General features: G+C 41.4%; 1 protein-coding gene across 15 annotated transcripts in view; it reads left to right on the plus strand.

The window, feature by feature from the left end:
• The window catches only part of MAP4 (microtubule associated protein 4), a 276,034-nt gene that overhangs the window by 245,017 nt on the left and 6,756 nt on the right, over positions 1-24,261 (plus strand). For 9 of the 15 annotated variants that reach the window (XM_050942398.1, XM_050942393.1, XM_050942392.1 and 6 more), the window contains 8 exons: positions 5,481-5,581; positions 6,693-6,905; positions 9,366-9,543; positions 13,295-13,354; positions 13,510-13,835; positions 16,310-16,438; positions 17,973-18,065; positions 20,247-20,327. In XM_050942398.1, coding sequence (XP_050798355.1) covers positions 5,481-5,581; positions 6,693-6,905; positions 9,366-9,543; positions 13,295-13,354; positions 13,510-13,835; positions 16,310-16,438; positions 17,973-18,065; positions 20,247-20,327 — 1,181 coding nt within the window. The remainder of the gene's footprint in view (positions 1-5,480; positions 5,582-6,692; positions 6,906-9,365; positions 9,544-13,294; positions 13,355-13,509; positions 13,836-16,309; positions 16,439-17,972; positions 18,066-20,246; positions 20,328-24,261) is intronic. The other 6 variants (XM_050942400.1, XM_050942401.1, XM_050942404.1 and 3 more) reach the window with 6 other exon arrangements.

A 24,261-nucleotide genomic window follows, 5' to 3' on the forward strand; every position in this document is an offset into this window, starting at 1 on the left:
AGCCTCTGGCATGTAAGCTGCTTGGATTGTGCAAGCGAATGACACTAGCCAATATGTCTGGTCCCAGACACAACCCGAGGAACCTCCGTCTTGCAGTGTCCAGTTATGCCTGCTGGATGCTACAGGCTTATATGAGTTCTTCAATTTAACAAAGAAATTGATATGTATCAGGCTTGTTATCCCAAGGGGAACCTCTGACAAACTTCAAACCAAATCCACTGCTTCAGGTAGAATAAACAAATTTATTAACTATAAAGATATATTTTAAGTGATTATAAGTCAAAGCATAACAAGTCAAATTTAGTCAAGTGAAATAAAAGCAAAATGCATTCTAAGCTGATCTTAACACTTTCAGTGCCCTTACAAACCTAGGTGCTTCTCGCCACAGGTTGGCTGGTTGCTCTTCAGCCAGGCTCTCCACTTTGATCAGCACTTCAGTCGCTTGGTGTGGTGTCTGTAGATGGACGAGGAGAGAGAGCATGGCAAATGTCTCTCCCTTTTATCATGTCCTTTCTTCCCTCTTGGCTTTATCCTTCTCTTCCCCCCCCCCCCACTTCAGAGTCAGGTGAGCCTTACCTCACCACAGTTCCAAACTGACCAAAGTCTCCTTTCTCAACCTCCCTCCAGACCTTGTGTCCCAATCTATTCCTGACCTCCTGCATTCAGATCTGGTGGTGGTTCTTCCACATTGCCTGAATAGCAGAAGAGGGGTCTCTGAGAGCACAGGAGAAACAGGCTCCCTGTTCAGTTCCAGTGCCCAACCCAGTCCTGGCTTGGAACTGCTGGGAGCAACCATTACAGGGAAAGAGTGGCTTTGACCCTTAAGCCGTGGGCTGAAGAGCCTGCTCAGTGGGGATGGCACATGTGCAGTCAGGTCAGCACTAGGAGCTGTGAGAGGTTTGAGCGTGCTCATTGAGGACAGAATCTTCTGAAATTTTAGCTGCTAAAATCAAAGTTTCAACTGATCATGTGTGAACTGCGATTTTTTCCAAAGGCTTATAACTTGGCCAAATTTGGGCAGATGTGCACCGGGTTGGCAAAAGACGACTTCTGCCAAATTTCAAGTCCCTACCCCAAAGCACGTGGGAGCTAGAGGTTTTCAAAGGGTTGCCAGAATTTTTTAACATGGGTAAGATGTATTTCTTTTTCAAGTAGTGTCCCTGTGGGTGCTCACTGTAGGTGCATTTGCATCCCTGTGCTGCTGATTGGAGAACTTTGGTAGCAGTGTCCGTTTGGCCTGCACATGCACTGTCCCTGCCCTCCTGCTCTGCCATGAGGCTAGCCAGTGCTGCGTGGGTGAACCCCCCTCAGTTCCTTCTCTACCACAAGGCCTTGACCAGAACTGCCAAGTAGAGGGGAGGAGGGTGGGTGGTGGAGCACCCATCGGGGGACACATCTCGAAGAACCATCATTACTGCACAAGGTAACTTCCCCGTTTCCCTAGCTTCATTCTCAGAAATGGCTGAACTAGTTTGGCTGAAATGAAAAGCCTGAGGCAGAAACCCAGAACATAAAATATCAGCCCAGATGGTTCGTTTGGCAGTTTTATAAGCAACTGAAAACAGGGTCTTATAATAGAAAATGGGCAACTTTAGTAACAGGTGGCACTACCAGCCACACCTGTGATCAGCAGCAGCTCCTGAACTCTGAAACTGCCATGTTCGTTGACGGTGTTTATAGAGAGTTTTTAATGCACGCTTGAATGTGCCCATTAATGCTAATATTATGCACCAATTATTTAATATTACAACTTTCCTTTGGGTTTGATTTACGTTCAAGGCTTTTGTAAAGACTGCATTGGAGTTAGAGATGCGGGGTTAAATTATTTTGGATTTCCCAATAATTGCTTTGAGGTCTCAAGTCAATATAGTTTGAAGAAGTTCTCTCCAATAGGAAAGTTCATTTACTGGAAATTCTGAGAGACGGGCAGATTGTACTATCTTAAATTGAAATGTAATAAAAGTTTGGTCATGTCCAAGCTTATTTATGTTTGGATTAATGAATGGTTCATTTTGGGAAAAGGAAGAATAGTTACAGTATCCTACTGGCTATTCCCATTGGTGTGATTGCATGGAGTAACAGTGTGGCCAGTACAATTGATCCCAGCATTATATGAGTCATTTTCTCAGTGCCAGATCATTATGTGGAATGTCCTTTTTCTTTCTCCTTCAAATTCCCTTCTCACTTTTCCCCAAGGAATTAATTGGATTCTCTGTGCTGGATCAGCTGAGCTGAGTTGTTTCACCGTCAGCAAACTCAGTGAGAAGCAAGAGCTGGAGTAGACAAAGAAAGAATTCTACTCAGGAGAGTGTAGCAATAGACTTCATTGTAGCTTTGAACAAAAATGTCCTTGAAATACCTTTTGGTAGGTTAACTGCTGTGACTGGAGGAGCTAGAAAACTGAAAGGTCTCCTCAATGGTTCTTACAGACTAATGAACAAATTTGATTAAGATTTGGCAGCTTGTAATATTCCCTGTAACTAGCAAATCTTCCCAGGCAATGCTATGCCCCATGTTTGAAAAGAGAGCAGCCTAGTAATTAAATGATGAACAAAGGCAAATGTACTGATGAGCGTGTTGGCTGGTTAATTAAATGAAAGAAAGAGAATGTAAAACAGAAATGCCCATCTAATGTCCCTTGAGGCCCTGCCAACCCCCCCCCCCCCGCCCTGCCCCCTTCCCCATCTGAATTTTTAATAAGAAAGGAGACACCTGCACATATGCTGTTTTCTTGGTTGGCCCTTTGTGGTCGGCTGCACCCCACCAGCCTGGCATGTATAAGAAGGTAACTAATGACTATCTACACAAATCACCTTCTAATTCATAATGTAACAGTGACATCCCCCTATGTAGCGCCATCACCTTGATGATGCAGTGTAGCTGTATCATCTTAAAATATCCAGGCTTTCCTAGGTGGCATGATTTTTTTTTAAACTTCAGCGTTCTGTTAAGATTTTCTTCCCCTTAAGTTATTAAGTTTTTAGAACCTTAACACCATTGTCTCAGAATTTTCACTCTGATTATGCCTTGGTTGGAGTGAAATTCATTTATAGTGTCCAGTGCTAACTTCCATGGGTATGGACTACACTGCTGTCTGCAAAAGAAAGGGAATTTCATTGCATTACTTTTGTACTCAGAAGGTAGTAAGAAACTAATCAAGGGTACATCTGAATAGAATTCAACTGGGTGACACAGCCTGTGCTTGAATAAACAGCTTCACATTATATACATGGAATGTTCAAACATTATCATCAAACAAGAGTTTGGTGTTGCTGCTGAATTAGCTGAAATGATAAGCAGCTGATATTACCTGAAGGCAATTGCTAATTGGTGGAGAGTCCCCTTGGGATCTGTGGTACACAGAGGCCAATAGGAAGCTAGAGATTCATGTTTTTATATAAGACTATTATAATTTTGTGCAAATTTGAACTGATAAATAAAACTCTCTCAAGACCCAAGTTTCAAGGCAGAATTAATGCCTGTAGAGAGACTTTGCCTCAACCAGCGAATGGTCAGAAATATGCTGCTCAGGTCCCGGAATTGCTGACCATGATGATTTCGTATGCTGCTGTCACAGTTAAGGTTGACAAACTAATGGAAAAACATAATGGTTTGCTGAGCTTCAGTAGAAGTTACTTGTGTGTATGGGCCAATTTAGATTAGTTACTAAAAATAATTGGGCTCTGACTGTTAGGACGTGAGCTGGTCAATGATTCTGGCCTCAGACCTGCAGTAAGAAATACCCCCGTCAGTTTCAGTGCTAGTTTTCCTATGGAAAGATTTTTGTGTTTAGAAAAGAGACTGCAGCTCTGTAACTTTTAATGTAGTTTGGGGCTCAGGAAAAGGAGAAAGGACAAATATAATGCAAGAAAAAAAGCCCCTTGTGATTAGTATAGGGGGAAGAAAACATTAAGCATTATAGAGCAACACCGAGTAGACAAAGGCAGGTAAGAAACTAAACATGCTTTGGGTGAGCAAAGCTAGCTCTGAGAGTCTGTATTTAAGGCTTTGCCTCTGTGAAATGTGCAAGCCAGAAAATATGAAATGTGCACGGCAATTTTTTGAAGACCTTGGGAAGGGATCTTTTCGTTGTTCAACTTACCACATATCTGTTCCCGTAGACCCTTACCATGGTAGTACAACACAACCATCTGTTGCATAATGGATGTTCTTTTTTAAGAAATACCTTTATGTTCTTATGTTTAGAAATACAAAGATTCTGCATCTTACTCTCCAGATGACAAGGGAAACTGAATAAACTTGTGAAGGGTTTTGTGGGCCACGTGGTTCATAGAGTTCAGATACCACTGAAAGTGCAAGAGTAAATCAGTTCATAGTGTAGCAGACTCTGCTTATAGTTCTGATATTGTAAAGCTCTGGTGATGGTGAAGCAGATATTACTTTTTTTAATGTATTGCAGGGTGCAAATTGCAATTTTCTGTTACAATTACTCCACTTTAGATCTTCAAGTGCTTTTCTATTTTGTGCCAAATTAAAAGATTTGGGAAGAAAAATATCATTAGGTTGCTATTTAAAGGGTTTTGCTTGGGTTTTTTTTGGGGGGGGGGATTTGTCTTTCACTGGTGTTTGGACAGTGTTTTCAGATAATTTTTTTGGAAGTGAACAGGGAAACATTTAATATAACTATAGCCTTACTTTTTTGTGAGAGTCAGTAAATTAAATTCCCAGCCATCAAAATTATATGACATCTTTTCTTGGAAGAACAGTGAAGAAAATTAGAAATTGCAGTCAAAATCCTGGCATCCCTTGACTTTGTAACTCATAAATTAAAGCTTTTTGTGCTGTGAAACATTCAATGCTGAAGCATGATACATCTAACAATTTCTGTACTAATGCATTTCTGTACTGTTTATTTTATGTCTAAACATAATTGCCACATCTCTACTTTACCTTTTTAACCTCTACTACTATAACAGTCAAATTACTTTGGCTGCTGGGAATCTCCCTTATTCAGAGTGTAAAATTTGGATGTGGGGAATTGCCATATAGTGTGACATAAGAGAAACTAAAGTCAGAGAAAAGTACCAGCTGTATCACTGGTGTGAGTATAAAACAGGGACAGCATAAAAGCAGTTTTATATTTTGGGGTTTTATACTCTGGGCTGAAATTGGTCCAAGTAAATAAGCAACCTATATACCTAACAGTTTTTAGGTACAACTTATTAGACAACGAGTTTTCCTATAGACCCTAAAAAGAGTTTTTCTACACGTTAATAATGGCTCGTTGGGTCAGCTGTTTCTCTAGTTAAACCATTTGGGTATCTGGGAAGTTCGTGATCTCTGGAAAGGCTCATGAAGGGCATTCCAATTCCTAAGAGCCTTTCCAGCAGCAGCCGTCATATAACCTTAGCTGCTCTTTGTGCAGTATTTGTCTTCCAGTGCCATTATAGTGGCATTTTTTAAATAAATGAATTTAAATGAAGTTTAAATATACATGGGCGTCTTCTTCTTTTGGTTAGCAAAACCAGAAGAGATAAAACTGGTGGAGCTTGTGACGGGAAGTGACATCACAGCACCGCCAAACAAAGAGCTTCCTCCAAGCCCAGAGAAGAAGAGCAAGGTAGGTGTGCCATGATTTCATGGCTTCTCTATACCCAGCTCTGTAGGTTTGGCTTCCTCTGCCTGCTTTACTCCCTGCTTCTTAAGCTGTGGTGATACAGTTCTGTTTTCTGAGCAAGTGGCTTCTGGGAAGTATTTCATTTGAACACCAAACAATGTAATTCAATTGCAAAGTTACAAACAAATCAGCCTTCAGTAAATCTAACTGAAACTGGAGTTAGCCCAACAAATTTTATGCTCAACTTAAATATAAAATAATACATTAGGCATTGTCCATAGTAGGAGAACAATAAATTTTCATAATGACATTTCAAGAATACTGATATTTTGATCCACTTGATAGTTTCATTATTATTAATTTATTTGTATTTCAGTAGCTTCCACGGGTCCCCATCAGGACCTGGGGCCATAGTCTGCTTAGCACTGTACAAACAGTTGGTCTCTATACCAAAGAGATGGCAGCAGTCAGCAGTCTGAACCAGAACTCTTACTGAAGTTTTGAACCCAAACTGTAATCTGTCCCTCAGTGAATGCCATGGTTTTACGCTTTCACATTGTCACCTGAAAAATTCAAAGGAATAGGCTCTGAACAACTAAGCTCCAATTTTTATTAGGAGTTGATACCTATGGCTGAATCCAGGTCACACTGCAGGCAGTGGGAATTTGTCATTGATTTAGGTTAGATTAAGATTTAGATCTTGCACTGCATTATATAGGTACAATTAGACAGAAATGTCCCATTCATTGAGTGTAGGACTAAATGTCAGGAACTCCAAATATTAATTGCAGCTCCACCACTGACTCCCTTCTGGGGCTTTCATTGTCTCTGGGCCAAATTCTGGTCCCATTGAATTTAATTGCAAAATCCTGGTCCCAGTATTGCTGTTCCCCATCTGTAAAACAGGTACTACATTACTTCCTGTCAATGTTATATGCCAGCTCCAGGCCTTTCTTTTGTTATGCTCAGAAAACAGGATGTTTAATGTTTTTGTTTCCTCTAAATAGCATTTTGTGTTCCTTGCTGCTTAACATTTTTGTTTACAATGCGCTGTTTTTTTTCTTTTTGTCTGTTTGTGTTTACATTGGATGTTGCTTTTTGAAAAAATGTAAAGCCTTCAGTATCCACACCATCAGCAAAACCTGCAGCAACGAAAACCAAGCCACTGTCCACTACAAGCCCCAAGCGGCCAGCTTCTGCCACACCTGGCCAAAACAAAAAGCCCACCAGCCCTACTGCAGGTCCTACTTCGGCCACTACTCCCAAACGCTCAGCCACCAGTACTACACGTCCCTCCACTTTAACTCCTAAAGACACTAAACCAAAGGTAAGAGAGAATATTTCACTTGCACATTGAAGCTCCAAGGCTTGTAGATCTAAGTCCAGATAACTATTTTATCTGATAGGAATCAAAGGGTAGCATCGTTCTAGAGACAACAATGGAACAATAAGATTAAAGCCTGATCTTGCTATCAGATCTGTATGGACACAAGATTCTGCCTCCATGGATCTGAGCAGAATATGTATTTTGGCACTGAGGAGTAGGATGAGCAGGAGAGCGCTGAAACTTTCCTCTGGGTTTTGGTAGTTATTTTCATGAACTACTAAAAGGTGCTCAAGAAAATACTTTATTTTTTTTAATTTACAACAAAAGCCTGTAACCTTCTTTGTTCTGCAATGTACAGTTCAGAGAACTGTTGAATTAATGTGATTGAATTGGGAACTTCATGTTAATGTTCAACTCCACGTTCTATAAAAAGAGCTAGACCAAATAAGTCAACAAGAAAACTGGTAAAACAGAAGGTAAGTAAGACCACTAGGACGTGGGAAGAGGAGCGCTACAGTCTAACAAGGCAAAGCAGAGACTATTACAAGAACAACTGGGTTTAAGCTATGGTAGGGAAAAGTCATCTTAAATATTAATAAGAGACTGGAAGAACCTGCCAAAACAGTTTATGGAAATCTACCATCATTGGATGTCTTCAAGACACAGACTAATCACCCGTTTTAGGTAATATCAATCGTGACACAAAGCAGGGATATAGAAGAGGTGACCGAATAGAGATGCTTCCACTCATAAATAGCTCTGTGAAATCTTCTCCATTGTCTTCCCAAATAAATACCCTGAAGAATGACCTACCAACACTCCCCTTGAGGTAAGCAGCAGGAATAACCTCCCCACCCCACACATGCATACCCTAATAGTGTTTGCGGATTGGGTGCAATCCTTCCAACTCAATGTCACTTTATGTAATTTCGATAGTGCCCAGATACCATGGTGATGGATGCCATTAGATACGACTTATTAATTGATCTTCCCAGTAAATGCTTGCAGTTTGTAATTCCATGGTCATTCACGCGCTAGTCAACTCTAAAGCATCATATCGTAGAGCTAAAGAACGATATAAGCACTCAGTTTAGAGAACTGTCTTCAGTGTCTCCTGTGCTGATTCTGACCTGTAATTGGGTTGTGCAGTGTGTATTTGGTATTTGTAGAACACCAGACTTTTAAAGGGACACTGACAAAATACAAATACAATTGCAAACAAGAACTTAAAAAAATATATCAGAGATTATTAAATTGGAGCAATTTAAAAATCTAATGGACTTTCTGCTCCTCACTCAGGTAGAAAATTAAAACCGTTTACTTCACCTCCCACTGTATCATCTCTAGATGTTTAAATTTAATCTACTATTACATCTAGGTACTTACATTTACATCCAATTTGAAGCAAGACATTTTTGTTTATAACAACGTAATGTGTATATGCTCATGCAGTAGCACAAAAACTGCAAAGGAATGTTAAAATAAATTTCAGCTGTAAATCTTTACATTCATCACTGTGTTTAAGGCCTTTACCGTCAAACACAGAGCTAAAGGATTGTGTTTGAGTGTCCCCTACACAGGTGGTTTCAAAAGGGCAAATATGTGTCTTTGTCTGTCTGAACAAAGCCAATATATATTTTGATGGAAATACTGATTTTGGGGGGTAGGTAATCCCACTTTCACTTCCTCCTTCCATAGTTACTTTTCTAAAATTATCATTAATCATAAATTTATAAAACTTCTAAAAATTGATTTTAGGTAAACCATAATACCGCAGAAATTCTGAGTTATTACCTAATATTGTGTAACTCCCCTGCCCCCCCTTCCCCAAATAACCACTTCTGAATTATTTCCAATTTCTGTTGATGTTGCAGTCAAATCGTCCCATCTGTTCAGTTTTCCAAGAAGGAATGAACCACTGTCCATTTTCCTGATGGGTCAGTTGTTCGTAAACTGGTTGATCAGTTGTGTTCCAGATGATCTGACAAATGCCTTTTGTCTAGAAAGCATTTTGGCCTGTAATTAAATAGCTTCCTCTCCCAGAGGTTAGTGAGTGACATGATGCTAGGGAAATAATGACTGAAAAACACAGTGGAGCTGAAAATAAATACTTTGTGCAAGTCTACAAATGGACTACTCCTGTCAGCTCAGGAATCTAGTGGAGCTTCCCAGATACTGAATAACGAATTTTAGGGTACACCAACCTCTCTGTCCCATGTGTCCTTCACTAAGTATAGCCAGCAACAGGTTTTCATGTACTACAGGGAATTTGTTTTAGAATTTTCCATGTAACAGAACTTTTCTTAGCAGGGCCTAGCTTACGTATTTAAGAATCCAAACAATTGTGCTTCGGCACTTTTGAAAAGGAATTTCAGCACTTTCCATGTTCTCTTTCAGCTACATCTTGAGAGTACTGTTTGTAAATGAGCCATCGGTTTCAGTGTAGCCTTTTGTTACCAGGTAACAGATGCAAAGAGCCCAGACAAACGGACCTCACTTTCAAAGCCACTGTCTGCTACAACACCTCGAGCTGCTGTAAAGGTCAGCCCTGCCACGCCCAGGACAACTGCAGCGTCTCCAATTACAACAGCCTCTGGTCCGAGAAGCACTGCTACTTCCCCACCCAAAAGGCCAACGTGTAAGCATTGCCCTGCTGAGCTCAGGACGAGCGCTCCTTCTTTCTAAACTGGTTCTAGCTTCTGTTGGAAAATATTAGTATTTGGGTTAGTTCACAGAAATGTAGCCACCTCTTGCAGCTCATAGCACCCCTGACAGTTTGAACTGAGGCAATAGTGAGCAAATTCCGTGCTTGCCCTTCTCTAGCTCCAGAAGTTTGTCCCATTTAGGCTGCCATTAAAGAAAGTGGCTAGTTCTTCAGTTGCAAATAAAACTATCACGTTTTTGGCCACAAATGGTGAGGCTGCTTGAGCCCTGCTAGGTGTGAACTTGAAGTGTGATAGGTGTGTAGAGATGGTGGTAGGCAGATGCATAGACAGAGGGGACAGAAAATTTAAGTTTCATAAATTCAGAGTCTGAGACCAGAAGGGACCATGAGATGATCCATTCTAACCCCCTGTACATGTAGGCTTGTCAGAATGAGATTTTTATTTTTTTGTAATTTCAACAGATATCAACGTTTTGTTTTTAAGCATTTTTTATTTTTGTCTATTTAAAATTTTCACAGGAAATTAGGGGGTAGTGAGACAATAAGAGGGGTCATGAAATTATTTATTGACAGTAGATGTTGAAGTTCAAAAAGTTAGAGCTTTTCATAAAAGTCTAAAACACAAATTGTCAACATCACATGTCAAAATAATCAAGTAAATACCCTTAAATCAAACTCTGGGTTCGCCAGCAGCATTTTTTTATTTTGCCGATCTGTAAATTTCTGTTATCTATGGAAATATTTTTCTGTTGGTTTGAATGTTTTGGATGAAATTGACATTTATCAATATTTACTGATAAGAATCTAATATTTCCAAGCCTGTGTATATCACAGGTCATCTGAATTTCACCCTCTTTACACTTTACTCCATGAAGCGGTAACTTGTACGTGGCTAAAGCAAGGACACCCAGTGTTGATCTGAAGATATCAAGGAATGGGAAACCCCTCACTCCTCTTGGTGATTTGTTCCAGTGGTTAATCACTCTCACCGTTAAAAACTTGTGCCTTATTTCTAATTGAATTGTCTGTCTTCACCTTCCAGCCATTGCTGCTGCTTCTGCCTTTCTTGCTAGATTAAAGAGTCCTTTAGTACCTGCTATTTTCTCCCTGTGACGGGACTGTCATCAAGTCAATTCTCAGTCGTCTTAAGATGCTAAACAGATTGAGCTCTTTAAGTCTCTCACTGTAAGGCATTTTCTCCAGCCCTCAAATGATTTTTGCGGCTGTTTTCTGCACCCTCTCCTCCAACTTCACCATTCAGAACTGGATGCAGTATTCCAGCGTCAGTCTCACCAGTGCCATACACAGTGGTAAAATCACCTCCCTACCCCTACTCACCACTCCCCTGTTTATACATCCAAGGATCACATTAGGTTTTTTTGCCACAGCATCACATTGGGAATATATTGTGTTACTTTTCCACTATGACCTCTAAATCCTTTTCAGAACTCAGAGTCCCTCAGTCTGTAGGTGGATAATTTTGCATTTGGCTATATTAAAACACATTTGTCTGAATGTGCCCATCTTACCAAACAACCCAGATTGCTCTGTATGACTTCCTGGTCCTCATCCATTATTACTGTGCCAGTCTGTCATCTGCAAATTTTATCAGCAGTGATTTTATATTTACTTCCAGATCACTGATGGATATGTTAAATAGCACTAGGCCTTGTGCCAGGCCCATGGAACCCTACTAGAAACACTCCTATTTAGTGATGATGATTCCTCATTGACAGCTAATTTCTGAGACCTCAGTTAGCCACTTCTTAATTCATTGAATTTGTGTTTCATTGATTTTATATAGTGCCCATTTTTAATCAGAATATCATGTGATACTATGTCAAAAGCCTTATGAAAGTCTGTCTGCATCGATACAGTTACCTTTATCAACCAAACTTGCAATCTCATCAAAGAATGAAATCAGGTTTATTTGATAAGATCTGTTTTCCATTAAACCATATTGACTGGAATTTATCATATTCCAGTTCTTGAATTCTTTACCTATGGAGTCTTGTATGTCCTTTTCCATTATTTTGCTTGGGATTGATGACAGGACTAACCCACCTACAGTTACCCTGCCATCTCGCTGGCCCTTTTCAAAAATTTCCACAGCATTAGCACTCTTCCGGTCTTCTAGAATGTCCATGGTACTCCAAGAAAAATGAACATCTGCAGGCCAGTGATGATCTTTGGCAACTTTTTGGGACTCTTGGTTGTAAGTTATCCAGTCCTGTTGATTTCAAAATATTTATCCTTAGCAGATTTATTTAACATCCTCCTCAGTTCTAATAGGCTGCAAAGTACTTCATCATCTTCATGTGATATGAATACATTATCCTACTTCTTTCCAAATATAGAACAGAAATATTTATTGAACACTTCTGCCTTTTCTGCATCATTATTAACAATGTTGCCATCTACATCTAGTAATGGGCCTGCACCATTGCTAATATTTATTTATTCCTGATATTAACAAAAACAAAATTAAAAGAGCCGCCTCCTCCTTCTTGGCCTTAGCCCTGCCAGCCATGGAATTTCTCTCATGTCTTTAGTGTCCATTAGCAATTCTCTGCACTTCATAACTTCTAATTTATATCGATGGCTATATATTTCTTTGGGTTTTTTTGGTTTGTAATTGCTCACTTCAGTATGCCACAATCAGGATGGGCTGTCAGCCAAAGTTGTCCTCTTTCTTGGTTGGGGAATTGTGGCGTTTTGGCCATCTAATTACCGTTTCTTAAAGAACTCCCAATTTTCATTTACCTTTTTCTGTCTAAATTTTTCTTCCCAATCAGTTTGGCTCATAAGTTTCCTCAACTTTTGGAAATTCGCCCTTTTGAAGCACCAAGTATATTTATTATTGCTTGGGACTGTCTTTTATTTGCCTACATTGAATGTAATCAGGTCATGATCACTGGTCCCTTGGCAACTACCAAATTCCAGTCTCTTGAATAATTCATTTTTGTCCATCATAGTAAGGTTCAAAATAGTAACCTTGTATTGGGTACAGTGCCTTCATGTGTCAGAAAACTATCTAGTAAAATTATCGTCAGGTTAGAGATGATGCCAAAGTTTATAGATAGACAAGTTTGCCAAGGGATGCATTTTTGCCTTTGATATTAAATGAAGACCGTTGAGAGAAGGCCCCAAATTGATTTAAGAGAAGCAGAGAGGGGGAGTCATTAGAGGTATCAATTGAATGTCACTAGCAAGCAGTTGCTGAGATGTGAGAAAACCATTATATAAAAATGAATAAAAGTAAAAATAAAGCGACCCTTACCCACCATGCTGAGGCCTAACCATCTTGTGACATTCTCTAGCCTCCCTGAGACTTTGTTCTATGGGATTGAGTCTCCCTCTGAAGGACATGAGTTTTACCTTATCTTGTGAAATAAGAAGCTGCTTTTGTAATGAGAGGAAGTTCACCGAGGCAAGGGACGCAGCTGATTTTATGAGATACTTTGATGTTTCCCTCTAAATAGCAGGAAAAAGGCTAGCCCTAAAATGAGTAACAGTTATCCTTTTTTGCATCTCACAAGTATGCATTGGGGATACAGATGAAGCTGATAGCTAAGAAGCAACGGAGAATGTCTGGCCACTCATGGAAACTATGCCAGCAGCCACAAAGGATTGGTCTGTGTGTTGGTTTTACTCCTAGTAACACCAATGAATCTGTTCACAATGAAAATGTGCAGAAAAGCTTGACTGTTTTTGTACTCTTTAGCTATCAAGACTGAAACAAAACTTGCAGATGCCAGGAAGACCACTGCGAAGTCACCATCAGGTAACGTCCCTCAGTTCCTGCATCTAAATGCTTCTCTACTTGACTACAGAAATGTGTTCAATCAACATGTTACTGTATATCTTTACAGTTGGGTATTTGTCTGCTTGATGTGATGGATATTACTCAAACTTCCCTTTCTGCTATGATTATTGCAGCAGACCTGAGCCGCCCAAAGAGTGCACCTGCAAACTCTGCTAAGAGCAGCGCCACTACCCCTACTGCTACAACCCCAGGTACTCTTGCCTCACCTGGAGTCGCCACCAGCCGCCCCAAACCCAAGCCAGCTGCAGCCAGACCCACCACAGCATCAAGTGCAACTCCAGAAGCTAAAAAACCATCAACAGTTAAAGCTCCACTTAAAACCAGTACTGTTCCCAAGCCGCCTCGCCCAACCAGCAGTGTTTCTGCCCCTGATCTGAAGAACATACGATCCAAAATCGGATCAACAGATAACATTAAACACCAACCTGGTGGAGGAAGGGTAAGTCTCCTCAGTCGGTTTTTACGACTACTCATGCATTTAAGAGCTATTGGTAGTCCTCACCGCTTTCAGTCACTCTGTGCTCACTGGCTTTCCTATATTCAGACTCTGCAGAGCTCCTTTTAGGTTCCCTGTGTGAACAAGGGAGCACCATTAGCATATAGAGGAAATACTTCCATGAAACCTTTTTAAAGTGTATGTGGAATATGAACAAAATTTCACAACTCTTTTTGATATGGAAAAACAGAGTCACACTCCTGATCAGGAGACTAGCTTATGTGAAAGTTCAGAGCTCATTTATATTTGAGTATCTGTTTGAGAAGAGGATTTGGGACTGCTGAATTGTACACCAGGTAGAGTAATGTGCCACTATGTGGAAGATCTGGATTCAGGAGCAAGTCCCAGGACATACTGTCTCTGTTGACATGAGCAATGTGCTGTACGGGTTAGGCTTCAAGCAGCGGTGGAGTAGGGCAGCATATGCTGTTCTCAGGACACCCTCTGGTGGCCACAGGCAGATAACTAAGGAAGAGGGAGATGGGTTGAGAAAAAGTAGATGCCCAGGTTGAAGGAGTGGGTAGGACATAGCTTAAGGCCCTCATTTAATACAGAGGTGCTAATTCATTTTTTCCCTGTGATTCTCTGAATGAGAAAAGCCTTGGAATAATTCTATGAAGTTCCTTGTAGGGGTCAGACATTAGACCGATTAATGTGTATTCATTTTTAATCAGAAGGCAATCATTAACATTTCCATCCCATACATCGTGTAGATGCAGAAACCTGAAACTATTGTAAGACATCATATAACAGATACTCAGTCAGGCAAAGTTTGGGAGTATTGAATTGGCAACCTGCCTTTAGTCCAAGGGCTTTACTTTGTGTAAAATGGAGCAAGCTGCAGCACCCTTACTTTTAATACAGGGGAGTGGTCTCCTGAAACGGATTTTCCATTCTGATCTCTGTAACCAAGGTGAAGCACTTTTTGATCGGAGCCCTAGTCTCTGAAAGGCACACCATTCCTAAGGGCAGTCCTGAGCTGCACTGTAGTATGCCACCTGTTTGAAAAAGAAGGTACCACCAAACTGGTAAAAGTCCAGCGTGTTATACCTGTAAGCGGTCATGACCTATTCCTCAGAGCCAAGATGCCCAAAGAGTGCTTCCATGAGTATGCATTGGGGTACACAAAAAGTGAATAAGTAATGACAGAGAATGTCTGGCTGTTCAGGGAAAGTTGTGCCAGCATTCACAAGGGGAGAAGCTTCCAAAGAGGGTGAACCAAACCTGGCTGGAGGACTTGGAAGTGAGAACCAGGGGAGGAATGCTCGCAAATTTGAATGCCAGTCGAGACTAGATTGGAGGTTCACTAACACCATTGAGGTCCTTCAGAAATCTGGTCAAAAGGAGCTCTAAAGCTCACTTTAATTTTGTAGACTGTTCTAGAATTCCAGACGCATGGGAAGCTTTCTGACTAGACTTCAGGGCTGTCTGTTCAAGGGGCATTGTCTGTACAATGTGCTCCCTTGTTTTGTTGAATCATTTCCATTTCATAATAGCAGTATGTTAGAATGTATGATAACATAGACTGTATGTCAAAGAGAATCGTTGTATTTCTTGCAGGGCTTTTAAAGTCTTCTCTGCTTATTAGGACACTCCCAAAACAAGAATAGCTTTGAAGTGTTGCCTGTTTTACTGCTGTATTATTATTTGGTTCAGCAGGGTACAGGGCTGCTGCAGAAGCCCTGGTCTTAAAAAATTCAGCCCTATGTGCACTCGCCTTTTGTGGTGAGCATTGGTTAAAAAGTAAGAAATCAGCAGAAAAATGTTTTCTCTAAGGTTTACGCTGAGTTTTTCCTACATTGCAAATCCTTATGCTGAACTAACTATAACTTTTTGCCTTTACACCAGTCTAGATGAACTAAATCTTAATACATAGGATAGTCATGTTTCTTCTCCACTGTATTCAGTATAATTTATAGCATGAGGCAAGTTAGGGTGGTGAGGGAGATGAGTAATGGAAATACAATGCACACACATCCAGCAGAACGCCTACTGCAGTAGCGTTTTAGAGGTTGGAGGAAGTCTCCAGGTAGACCTGTGGAGCTAAAAAACTGTCGCATAGGCTCAGCGGTCAGGACAGAATCTGGCACAACTGTTCAGTTAGTATGAGGCTGGGCATAATTCTTCCACAGAGCCTTGACCACCTACCCCACTAGAAAGTGCTAAAATTCTGATGCATGAAGGGATCTTTCAAGAGTTTCACTTGTCTGAGTGAGACCAAGCCTTCTGCTTTACCAGTTCTAGATTTGAGATTCCATCTTGCCTCACCATTTTACCATGTTAATTTATAAAAAGTTCTCCCTGGTTTCTCCAGTCCAATGCATCTATCTTGGTTATTGATTTGAATTCCATCATTTCCTTCCATCATTTACTTTGATTCTCATGGTTAAAATCATCCTCCATTTGTCTCCATCTAGGCTAAAGTAGAGAAAAAACCAGAATCAGCCGGTGCTGCTCGAAAGTCTGAACCCAATGCAGTCTCTAAAATGGCTACTACTAAAACAACTGTAACAAAAGAGGGGGCACAAAAGCAGCCCAATGGGAAAGTGAGTTTTGTTTCAGTCTTTTATCCCTGAAAGATGAAAGGAAAACTTTTTTCCATTTGAGTCACTTTCCCTTCTATTTAGCTTTTATGCTTTCTCGTGTCAGTGTCACTGTTCCCTCCTCCCCCCACGCGCACCTTTTCCGCACCTTTCCTGTATGTCCTGACACTGCCAGTAAAATACAGGCAGAAGTATTTCTGCTGACTTCACATATGGTTTTTTCCAAGGCCTGACTTAACACATTGCTTGAGTGGTGTGCTCTGACTTCACTTTTAGATGGGTTAGCTCTAAGATGGGCTGGTCTTCTGTGAGGAAAACCTCCCTTCTCTATGGATGCTGTCAGTTTAGGATTAAGAAGAGGGATCAATGGTCCTGGCACTTTCAAACAACAAAAAATGGAGAACTGGTGACCTAATGTTCTCCCTGTAATTTTCCAGACCTAGTTTCACCAATACTGTTCTCTAACCCCTCACAGCTGGTGGTTGCCAATTGTTGGCGTCCTGCCCTGAAGTTCTGTCATGAAGTCTTATTCCCAGATCTGAACTATGTGGGGGAAGGGAGTAGAGAAGGGTAGGGCTGGCAGTGAAAGTTTAACTTGTGAGCTGGTGCTATCTTCTGAGATACCATCAGGTAGACCTTATATATGTACAGGATGGCATTGGTCTTGCTCTTAAATGTTTGTTCCTCTGAATTAGAGCCAGGAAACTGATAAATTTCCATGGCAGGGTAAATTTGCACTGAATCCAGTCTACCTAAATTGGCAAGTATCCTTTGAAAAATCCATGTTGGTGGTTCTAGCTACAGGTGATATCTTCAATGTACCAAACCAAAGTACTGTAAGAGGTAAAGCTTCCACCCCATATTTAATTAATCTTGTTGTACCATGTTCAGATTGTTAGATACTTTGTTTTGCCTGTATCTGGCTGGCATCAGACCTGCTGCCAATTAAGTTAAATTGATGGTTTGACAACCTTCCATGTAGTTACTGCTTTCAGGATTAGTCTATACCGTTGAGAGGTTTTCAGATGCATTGCCTAGCATTTGAGTTGTTCCCAGGCAAACTGGAATAGTTTAAAACTGCAGAGACCAATCAGTGAGAAGGTCATCAGAGGCAGTGACTTGGATCAATGAGGTGAAAGTGTGAGACTGAAGGGATATAGATAGCCATGTTAGTTCTCACTGCTGGAATGCATGGCTGAACATGCTCTGAGGAAGCTAGCACACGCAGTCTTCTTGTCAGCCAGGCACTCTTGTATTGCTCATCTGTACAATACGCTAGGAAAGTGTTGTCCTCCACAATAGCACTTAAGCTGTCACCGCTGCCGCTGTCTGCTTAGCTGTACTCTGCCTCTCCTTGTTTGTTCACTCGTTTTCTCTCTGTCTTTCAAGTTCTTCCACACCTAATACTGAAGTTGGGCTGACATTTAACACAGCTCTTTGTGTATCCGCCATGTTACAGCATCACTCCAGCCTGCCATATGACAGTTCTAACCAGTCCTCTTCCCTTGTGTTGTTTTTCCATTCTGTAACACTCTAGGTCCAGATAGTCTCCAAAAAAGCGAACTACAGCCATGTTCAGTCCAAGTGTGGTTCCAAGGACAATATTAAGCATGTCCCTGGAGGTGGGAATGTAAGTATGGGCTCTGGACAAGCTGTCTTTCTACTAACTTCTTTTCTTGTTCTGCTTTTTTATGTGATCTCTTGAGAATATTCTGTTTCAGGCAGATGAGCACAGCAGAATTAAGATTTCTGGGAGGTGTGTAGGTAGACTTTCCCCTAAGCTGTACTAGGTTAAATGTGTGAGCGTATGTTACATTTCACAGCCATGCATTCGACCCGTTTCCGAGTGATCTAAAGCAGGGAGGACTTTGTATCAGGAGAAGGACTTTGAAACACTTCTGGGGATGAAAGTTTCCGATCTTTGTTTAGTTACTAACTTAAGAGCAACGTCTAACATTCAAGGCTACTGGTTTCACTGGAAATAGGGAGGTGAGCTTGCTGAGGTGTTGCAAGCTAATATTGTGAGGGTTGTATATAAACTTTGAGTACACGCTGTGGATTTCAGATGGAGGTAGTATTGCTAGGTGCCTCGAGCTGAGTGGATGGAGCAATGCCAAATACCATCTGGATGCTGTAAAATTATAGGCTTTAAAGACGTCCTGTGTTGACCTGGCAGGTCACCTTTTTCCCAGCAGACACAGCTTGCATTACCTTTAAAAATATATATATACATCTGTGCCAGGGTTTGTTTACTTCCTAAGTAGTGATGGTTTCTGGGAATGCAGAGTATGGGTGCTAGTAGCAATAGCAACTTTGCCAGTGTTTTAAATAAGGAGGGTGACTGGGTGGAAGAGTCTGTTTCTTGTTGCTGCTAATTTTCCATTGTGTCTGTGCCCAACACACTGACAGCTATTGGCCGTTGAAGTTCAGAATCCCTGGACTGAGTGGGAGTGTCACCTATAGTGATGTCCTGACTTTCCCTTCTCCATTCCACTGACTCTATGCAGTTGTGGGATTAAAAACTTATTAATGCAATGCTGTTTAAAAATGCTAAAGTAAATCCCTTCAGCTCCTCTTCCAGGGTGGAGTGGGGAGGAAACCTGCATCCTTGGCCTGCAAATAGTCAGCCGCTGGAGGCAAGCTTAGAGCTCAGTGTCTGGTCACCTGCTTCTGCATCTTGAGCACTTGCCATTCACTGGATTTGGAGGCTGTAAATGCTGCCTCGAATATTGCTTGTGGTGCAGGTCATGCTCTGTAAGCACCTTCTTGAGAAATATGCGTGTGGTTGTCTTCATGATTATGCATCAACTCTTGCATTCAGATTCTTTCATAAGTTACTGCAAGAAGATCCTGAAGACCTTCATGGTGGGTTTTATTAAAAAAGCTTGTTAAATCAAAGGCTAGTCATCCTTTTCACAGGTGGATAACAACCTTTTCTTCCAGGCTTAGGAAGAGCCCAGCTACCAAGGAGTACAGGTGTAATTTTCATTTAATCAGGCTTTAGTTTTCGTCAAGATTTATGACTGCTAAGGCTTTTTATATTTGTGCTGGGATTGTCTCACATTTCAGTTTGCCCAGTGCTTGGCATCCATAGTATTAATTACACATTTGTATCCTCCATGGGTTCCTAATGTTCTTGGTGTTGGAGAGTGTGTAATCGCCTGTGGAGGCGATTTCGTAGGTGAACTCTACTTTATGTGCTGCAGCTCAATCAGGAAGATTGGGATGAGGGTGGTCAAAGACTGGCTCATCAGCTGGTGTTTGTGTGCATGTACAATGTTGTCTTCTGGCTATGGTACATTCCTGTTTCTTACTGCTAACTTGGTCTAACTGTATCCCCAGAGCTTGGAACATAATGTTTAGATATAATCTGGATTGCTGGCACGGGTTCTTTCAGCTGTACTGCTAAAGAGCAGCTGTTATGCACCCAAAGGGGCTTTATTTTATAAACCACTCCTTTTCTGTTGGTTGGTTTTTTGTACAGTACATTTCTGGCTGGGCCTCATGTACATTTTCCTCCTCCTATTATCAACAGACATGTTACAGAATAAAACCTGGGGTTGTCGGGAATGTTTTTCACTTTACACTAAAAATCCCATGTAATAAACCACCAAACCTGTCCTCTTCTCTCAGTTTTATTGTTCTTCTGTCCCCTCTAGGGGATGTTTCCAACTCTAGGGAAGAGGTATCCTCTTTCAGCTCTTTGTTCTCCCAATCTCTATCTTCCTGTCACCACTATATCTCTCCTCCTCAGTCCACTAGTTAAGCTGTTCACTTTGAGAACAGAGAATAAAGTGCTTATCATTTTCAGGTTCCAAATGCCCCAAAGCCAACTTCAGGCAGCCGCTCCCAGCCGTCCATCGCCCCCAAACCCAGCCCAGGCAGTACCAATGTGAGTAGAAGAGCCAGACTGGCACACCTGGCTTCTTATGATTGGATTTCCTTTTGTCCGTTTTGGATTCCCTCTGCTATTCCTGGGCACTGTACCAGGTGTCCACTTCTGAGGCATTTTCTGTCCAGTCAGACAGCATGAGAGAATTGTCTCATTGCATCTGCTCACAGAAACTCCGTTCTTAAAGTTTTTAATCATACAGCTGATGGGAATGACTGAAAAGTCCTCGGTTCCAATGCTACTCTAGTCCACGCTTCCAGTGCTACTCTTTCCTCAGTAATGGCTGTTGGGCATTTTTGGGGCAAGCAGAGTGGTTAGCAAAAGCTAGCTATTCAGGTTTGGTGTTGCCATTTTAAAAAAAAGGTCTGCTGTGGTAGAAGTGACTGGGACTCGCTAGCCAAATCATTCAGTTACCTTCTGGGGGAAAAATTGCAGGGGGGGTGGGGAGGAACCTGCTTGCTCCGCCTCCTATGTGCAAAGGTGGTGATTGACTGTCTGGATACTGAGAAGTTGAGGTCGAAGGCTGTAGACTATTTTACTGTTTCTATTATATTTAGTAGAAAGATCCCAAAGCATGCAGCATTAGATTTTACCTGGAAATAGTGTTTGTTTTATTTTTATAAATAAAGAGAAAAAATACAAAAGCAAAGCAATAGAAATAAAATGCCTACAGTAAGTTTAAACCTAGCAAGGAGTAAGACATTAGGATAACCCATCGTTTACGGCATTAGTTACGATGAATGACACAACATTTGTAAAGTCCTGTTTCGACTTTGACATCGGTTTCGATTTTACGACACTCGATCTGACATTGTTCCTATGGGAAATTCAGGTTGCAATGTTTTCTACTTAAAATGTGATTTTTCAGGAACCAATTGTGTCATAAGTCTGAGGACAACCTGTATATTCATTTTATCCCTGTTGTCAAAGGGTCTAAGTGAGATTATTCAGAATTCTTCTAAGAGCATGTGGGTTCTTTGGTGCCTTGGGGCTACCACCCTGCTAATGGAAAGTGGATGGAGAGTGGGTTAGAGAGGTGAAAAACTAAAGGAAAGTAACAGTCACACTTCCTACCCAGAGTGCCTAAAGTCAGGCAACTAAATTAGCACTTCACTTTGGCCCCTGAGTCTGAGAACATGTCCTTTAGAGGGACAAGTTCAGTAATTCAATTTAGGCTTTGTCTGCACTGACCAAAGCGCACTAAAAACACACACCTCCGCTCCTGAAAAACACAAGTTTTGTCAATGAAAAGTGCCGGTGTGAACAGTGCTTTGTCAGCAGAAGAGCGCTCCTGCCAGCAACACTACTGCCGCTTGTTGGGGGTGGAAGTTTTTTGTTAGCAGGAGAGCTCTCTCCTGACGACAAACTGCAGCTGCACAGTGCACCTTTTAATGGCACGGCTGCAGTGGCACAGCCGTGTTACTAAAAGCTGTGTAGTGTAGACATTGCCTTAGTAGGAAGTGGGAGATTGAGACTTTACAAGAAATGGCTGTCCACAACCTAAAGATATTGTGAGAAATCACAATGACTTCTTCAAGGTCCTTGTTCTTGTGTCCAGATTTTACCATTCAAGCTGCCAAGTGACAGAATCTTAGTCCAGTTCTCGCAAAAGAAATGGTCATATCATAAAAGCCATCATCATTCATTGGCAACTTTATTGGTAGACTCTGTGAAGACCAAAGACTGAATGGACCATGGCCACTGAACTCTCTTCTAATCCCTAGAGGCCTAACGAGCTCCTCTGGGTCACGACTGAGAGACATTGGCATGGGACAATATAGAGGGGGCTTATATTACTTCTGTCTGGATTGTACCTATTCTGTGAACAAACAGAGCATTGAATCCAGCACCTTATGCATGCACTAAACTAATTCACATAATTGCCCCTCCCCTCCCAAAAAAGCCAAGCTACAAATACAAATCTTCACATGCGCACACAATGAATCCTGAAGCTTCTCAGTAGGCTCTTAATGGGCTTCATCATGGCAATTGCAATGGTTTAGAAGCTCCCAGACCTGAAGAAGAGCTCTGTGTAAGCTTGAAAGCTTCTCTCTCTTACCATCAGAAGTTGGTCTCATAAAATATATTACCTCATTCACTTTATAAAGAGGTGAAGTCAATACTAAGGAAATACTTTCATTTTGTTTATATGAATAATCTGATAGTGAATATTCCAAGCAAGGGAGGAACTAGATCAGAGGATCTTCTCAAGTCCCACCCCCCACAAGTTAGTCCTATTAAAATAACTAGAAGTAATGAATTCCTTGTGGGGAAAATCTTGGTGATATTCATAGATTCATAGACTTAAGGTCAGAAGGGACCATTATGATCATCTAGTCTGACCTCCTGCACAATGCAGGCCACAGAATCTCACCCACCCGCTCCTGGAGCAAACCCCTAACCTATGTCTGAGTTATTGAAGTCCTCAAATCGTGGTTTAAAGTCCTCAAGGTGCAGAGAATCCTCCAGCAAGTGACCCATGCCCCATGCTGCAGAGGAAGGCAAAAAACCTCCAGGGCCTCTGCCAATCTTCCCTGGAGGAAAATTCCTTCCTGACCCCATCTTCCATGCAGCATTTTACAAATTAACCAGGCAAGAATAACTTCATTTGCCATTGAAATGCAGCTTCCTCTGGGATGGAATAGGTCAGCCGTTTGGTGGCACACAACAAAGCTACACAGCAGGTTAGGGGCAGCAGCTGGAGGATTCTCTGCACCTTGAGGACTTTAAACCACGATTTGAGGACTTCAATAACTCAGACATAGGTTAGGGGTTTGTTCCAGGAGTGGGTGGGTGAGATTCTGTGGCCTGCATTGTGCAGGAGGTCAGACTAGATGATCATAATGGTCCCTTCTGACCTTAAGTCTATGAGTCTATGCTACTGAAACTCCAGGACGCACAGTGTAGTTACTGAAGCTAGAATTCAGCCCGGGTATCAGGGCTAAAACCCCATTCTGGGGGAAAAGACTGTGAAATCTTTAATGTCTTAAAGTAGCAACAGCCTTGGCTTTACATCTTTTCCAAAAGAGGACACCTCCACCAGCAGTCCTATGCTAACTTCATGCTGCGACATTGGCTCATTGCTGACCCAGAAGAGGGCCATCTATTGAATCACTTACACTACTGCTGGTGCTGGTTTTCCAGAGGTTTCCCAGTCAGGTATTGATAAGGCCCAAAAGTGCGTCGTTTGAGATTTGTCAAGAAAACAACCTTGTGATGATGTTGCTGCAGCAAATAAAATCCAGTAAATAAAATATATATATTTCCATAGCTTATCTCCGAGAACCCCCAAATCCAGCCTGTTTTTATAATAGCAGTAAGACAGTCTTAGGTGTGGCAATGCAGTCTGTCCCCACACGTAGCAGCGCATGCCTGTCAACATGCCCTAAAGAAACAGACTTAATGTTGGGTGGATCCACATCTTGGTGTGTTGGCTGAAGATGGTAGAGAAAAAGTTGGAGCCTGTGGTATATGCTTGGCACCACAGTAGGATAGCCTTGCTCCAAATGGACCAATACAGACAACTTCTCTCCTGGCACTTGGCTGAAGGCCAAGACATGGGACAGTTTTAAAAGTCAAGGCTGGTGTTGGGTAGAAACAGTCCTGGGGAACTTGGTGGTGGAATTGGCTTCTTTGGTCAAACTTTAATACTCATATGCATATGCCATAAGAGACACTCATTTCTGGTCACTCTCCATCTCTACTGGTTTTATTCAGTACACGTTTCTACTTGCACATATTCACCCTTTGTTGGCTGGGACAGGGCTTTTGATGATATTAATGAATGTTTGCCTTTTTCTTAAGAATTCTTGAAACCTACATCAGCAGTGCTATTTGACACCTACCAGCCAGGTGATTAATGGGAAAAGTGTGGCAAGGGTTAAATATAAACTGCCCTTTGTGGTGAGACAGTGGTTTCCAGTTTCATAAAAAA

This window comes from Gopherus flavomarginatus, chromosome 2 (assembly GCF_025201925.1).
Source record: "Gopherus flavomarginatus isolate rGopFla2 chromosome 2, rGopFla2.mat.asm, whole genome shotgun sequence".
NCBI classification, from domain to species: domain Eukaryota; kingdom Metazoa; phylum Chordata; order Testudines; family Testudinidae; genus Gopherus; species Gopherus flavomarginatus.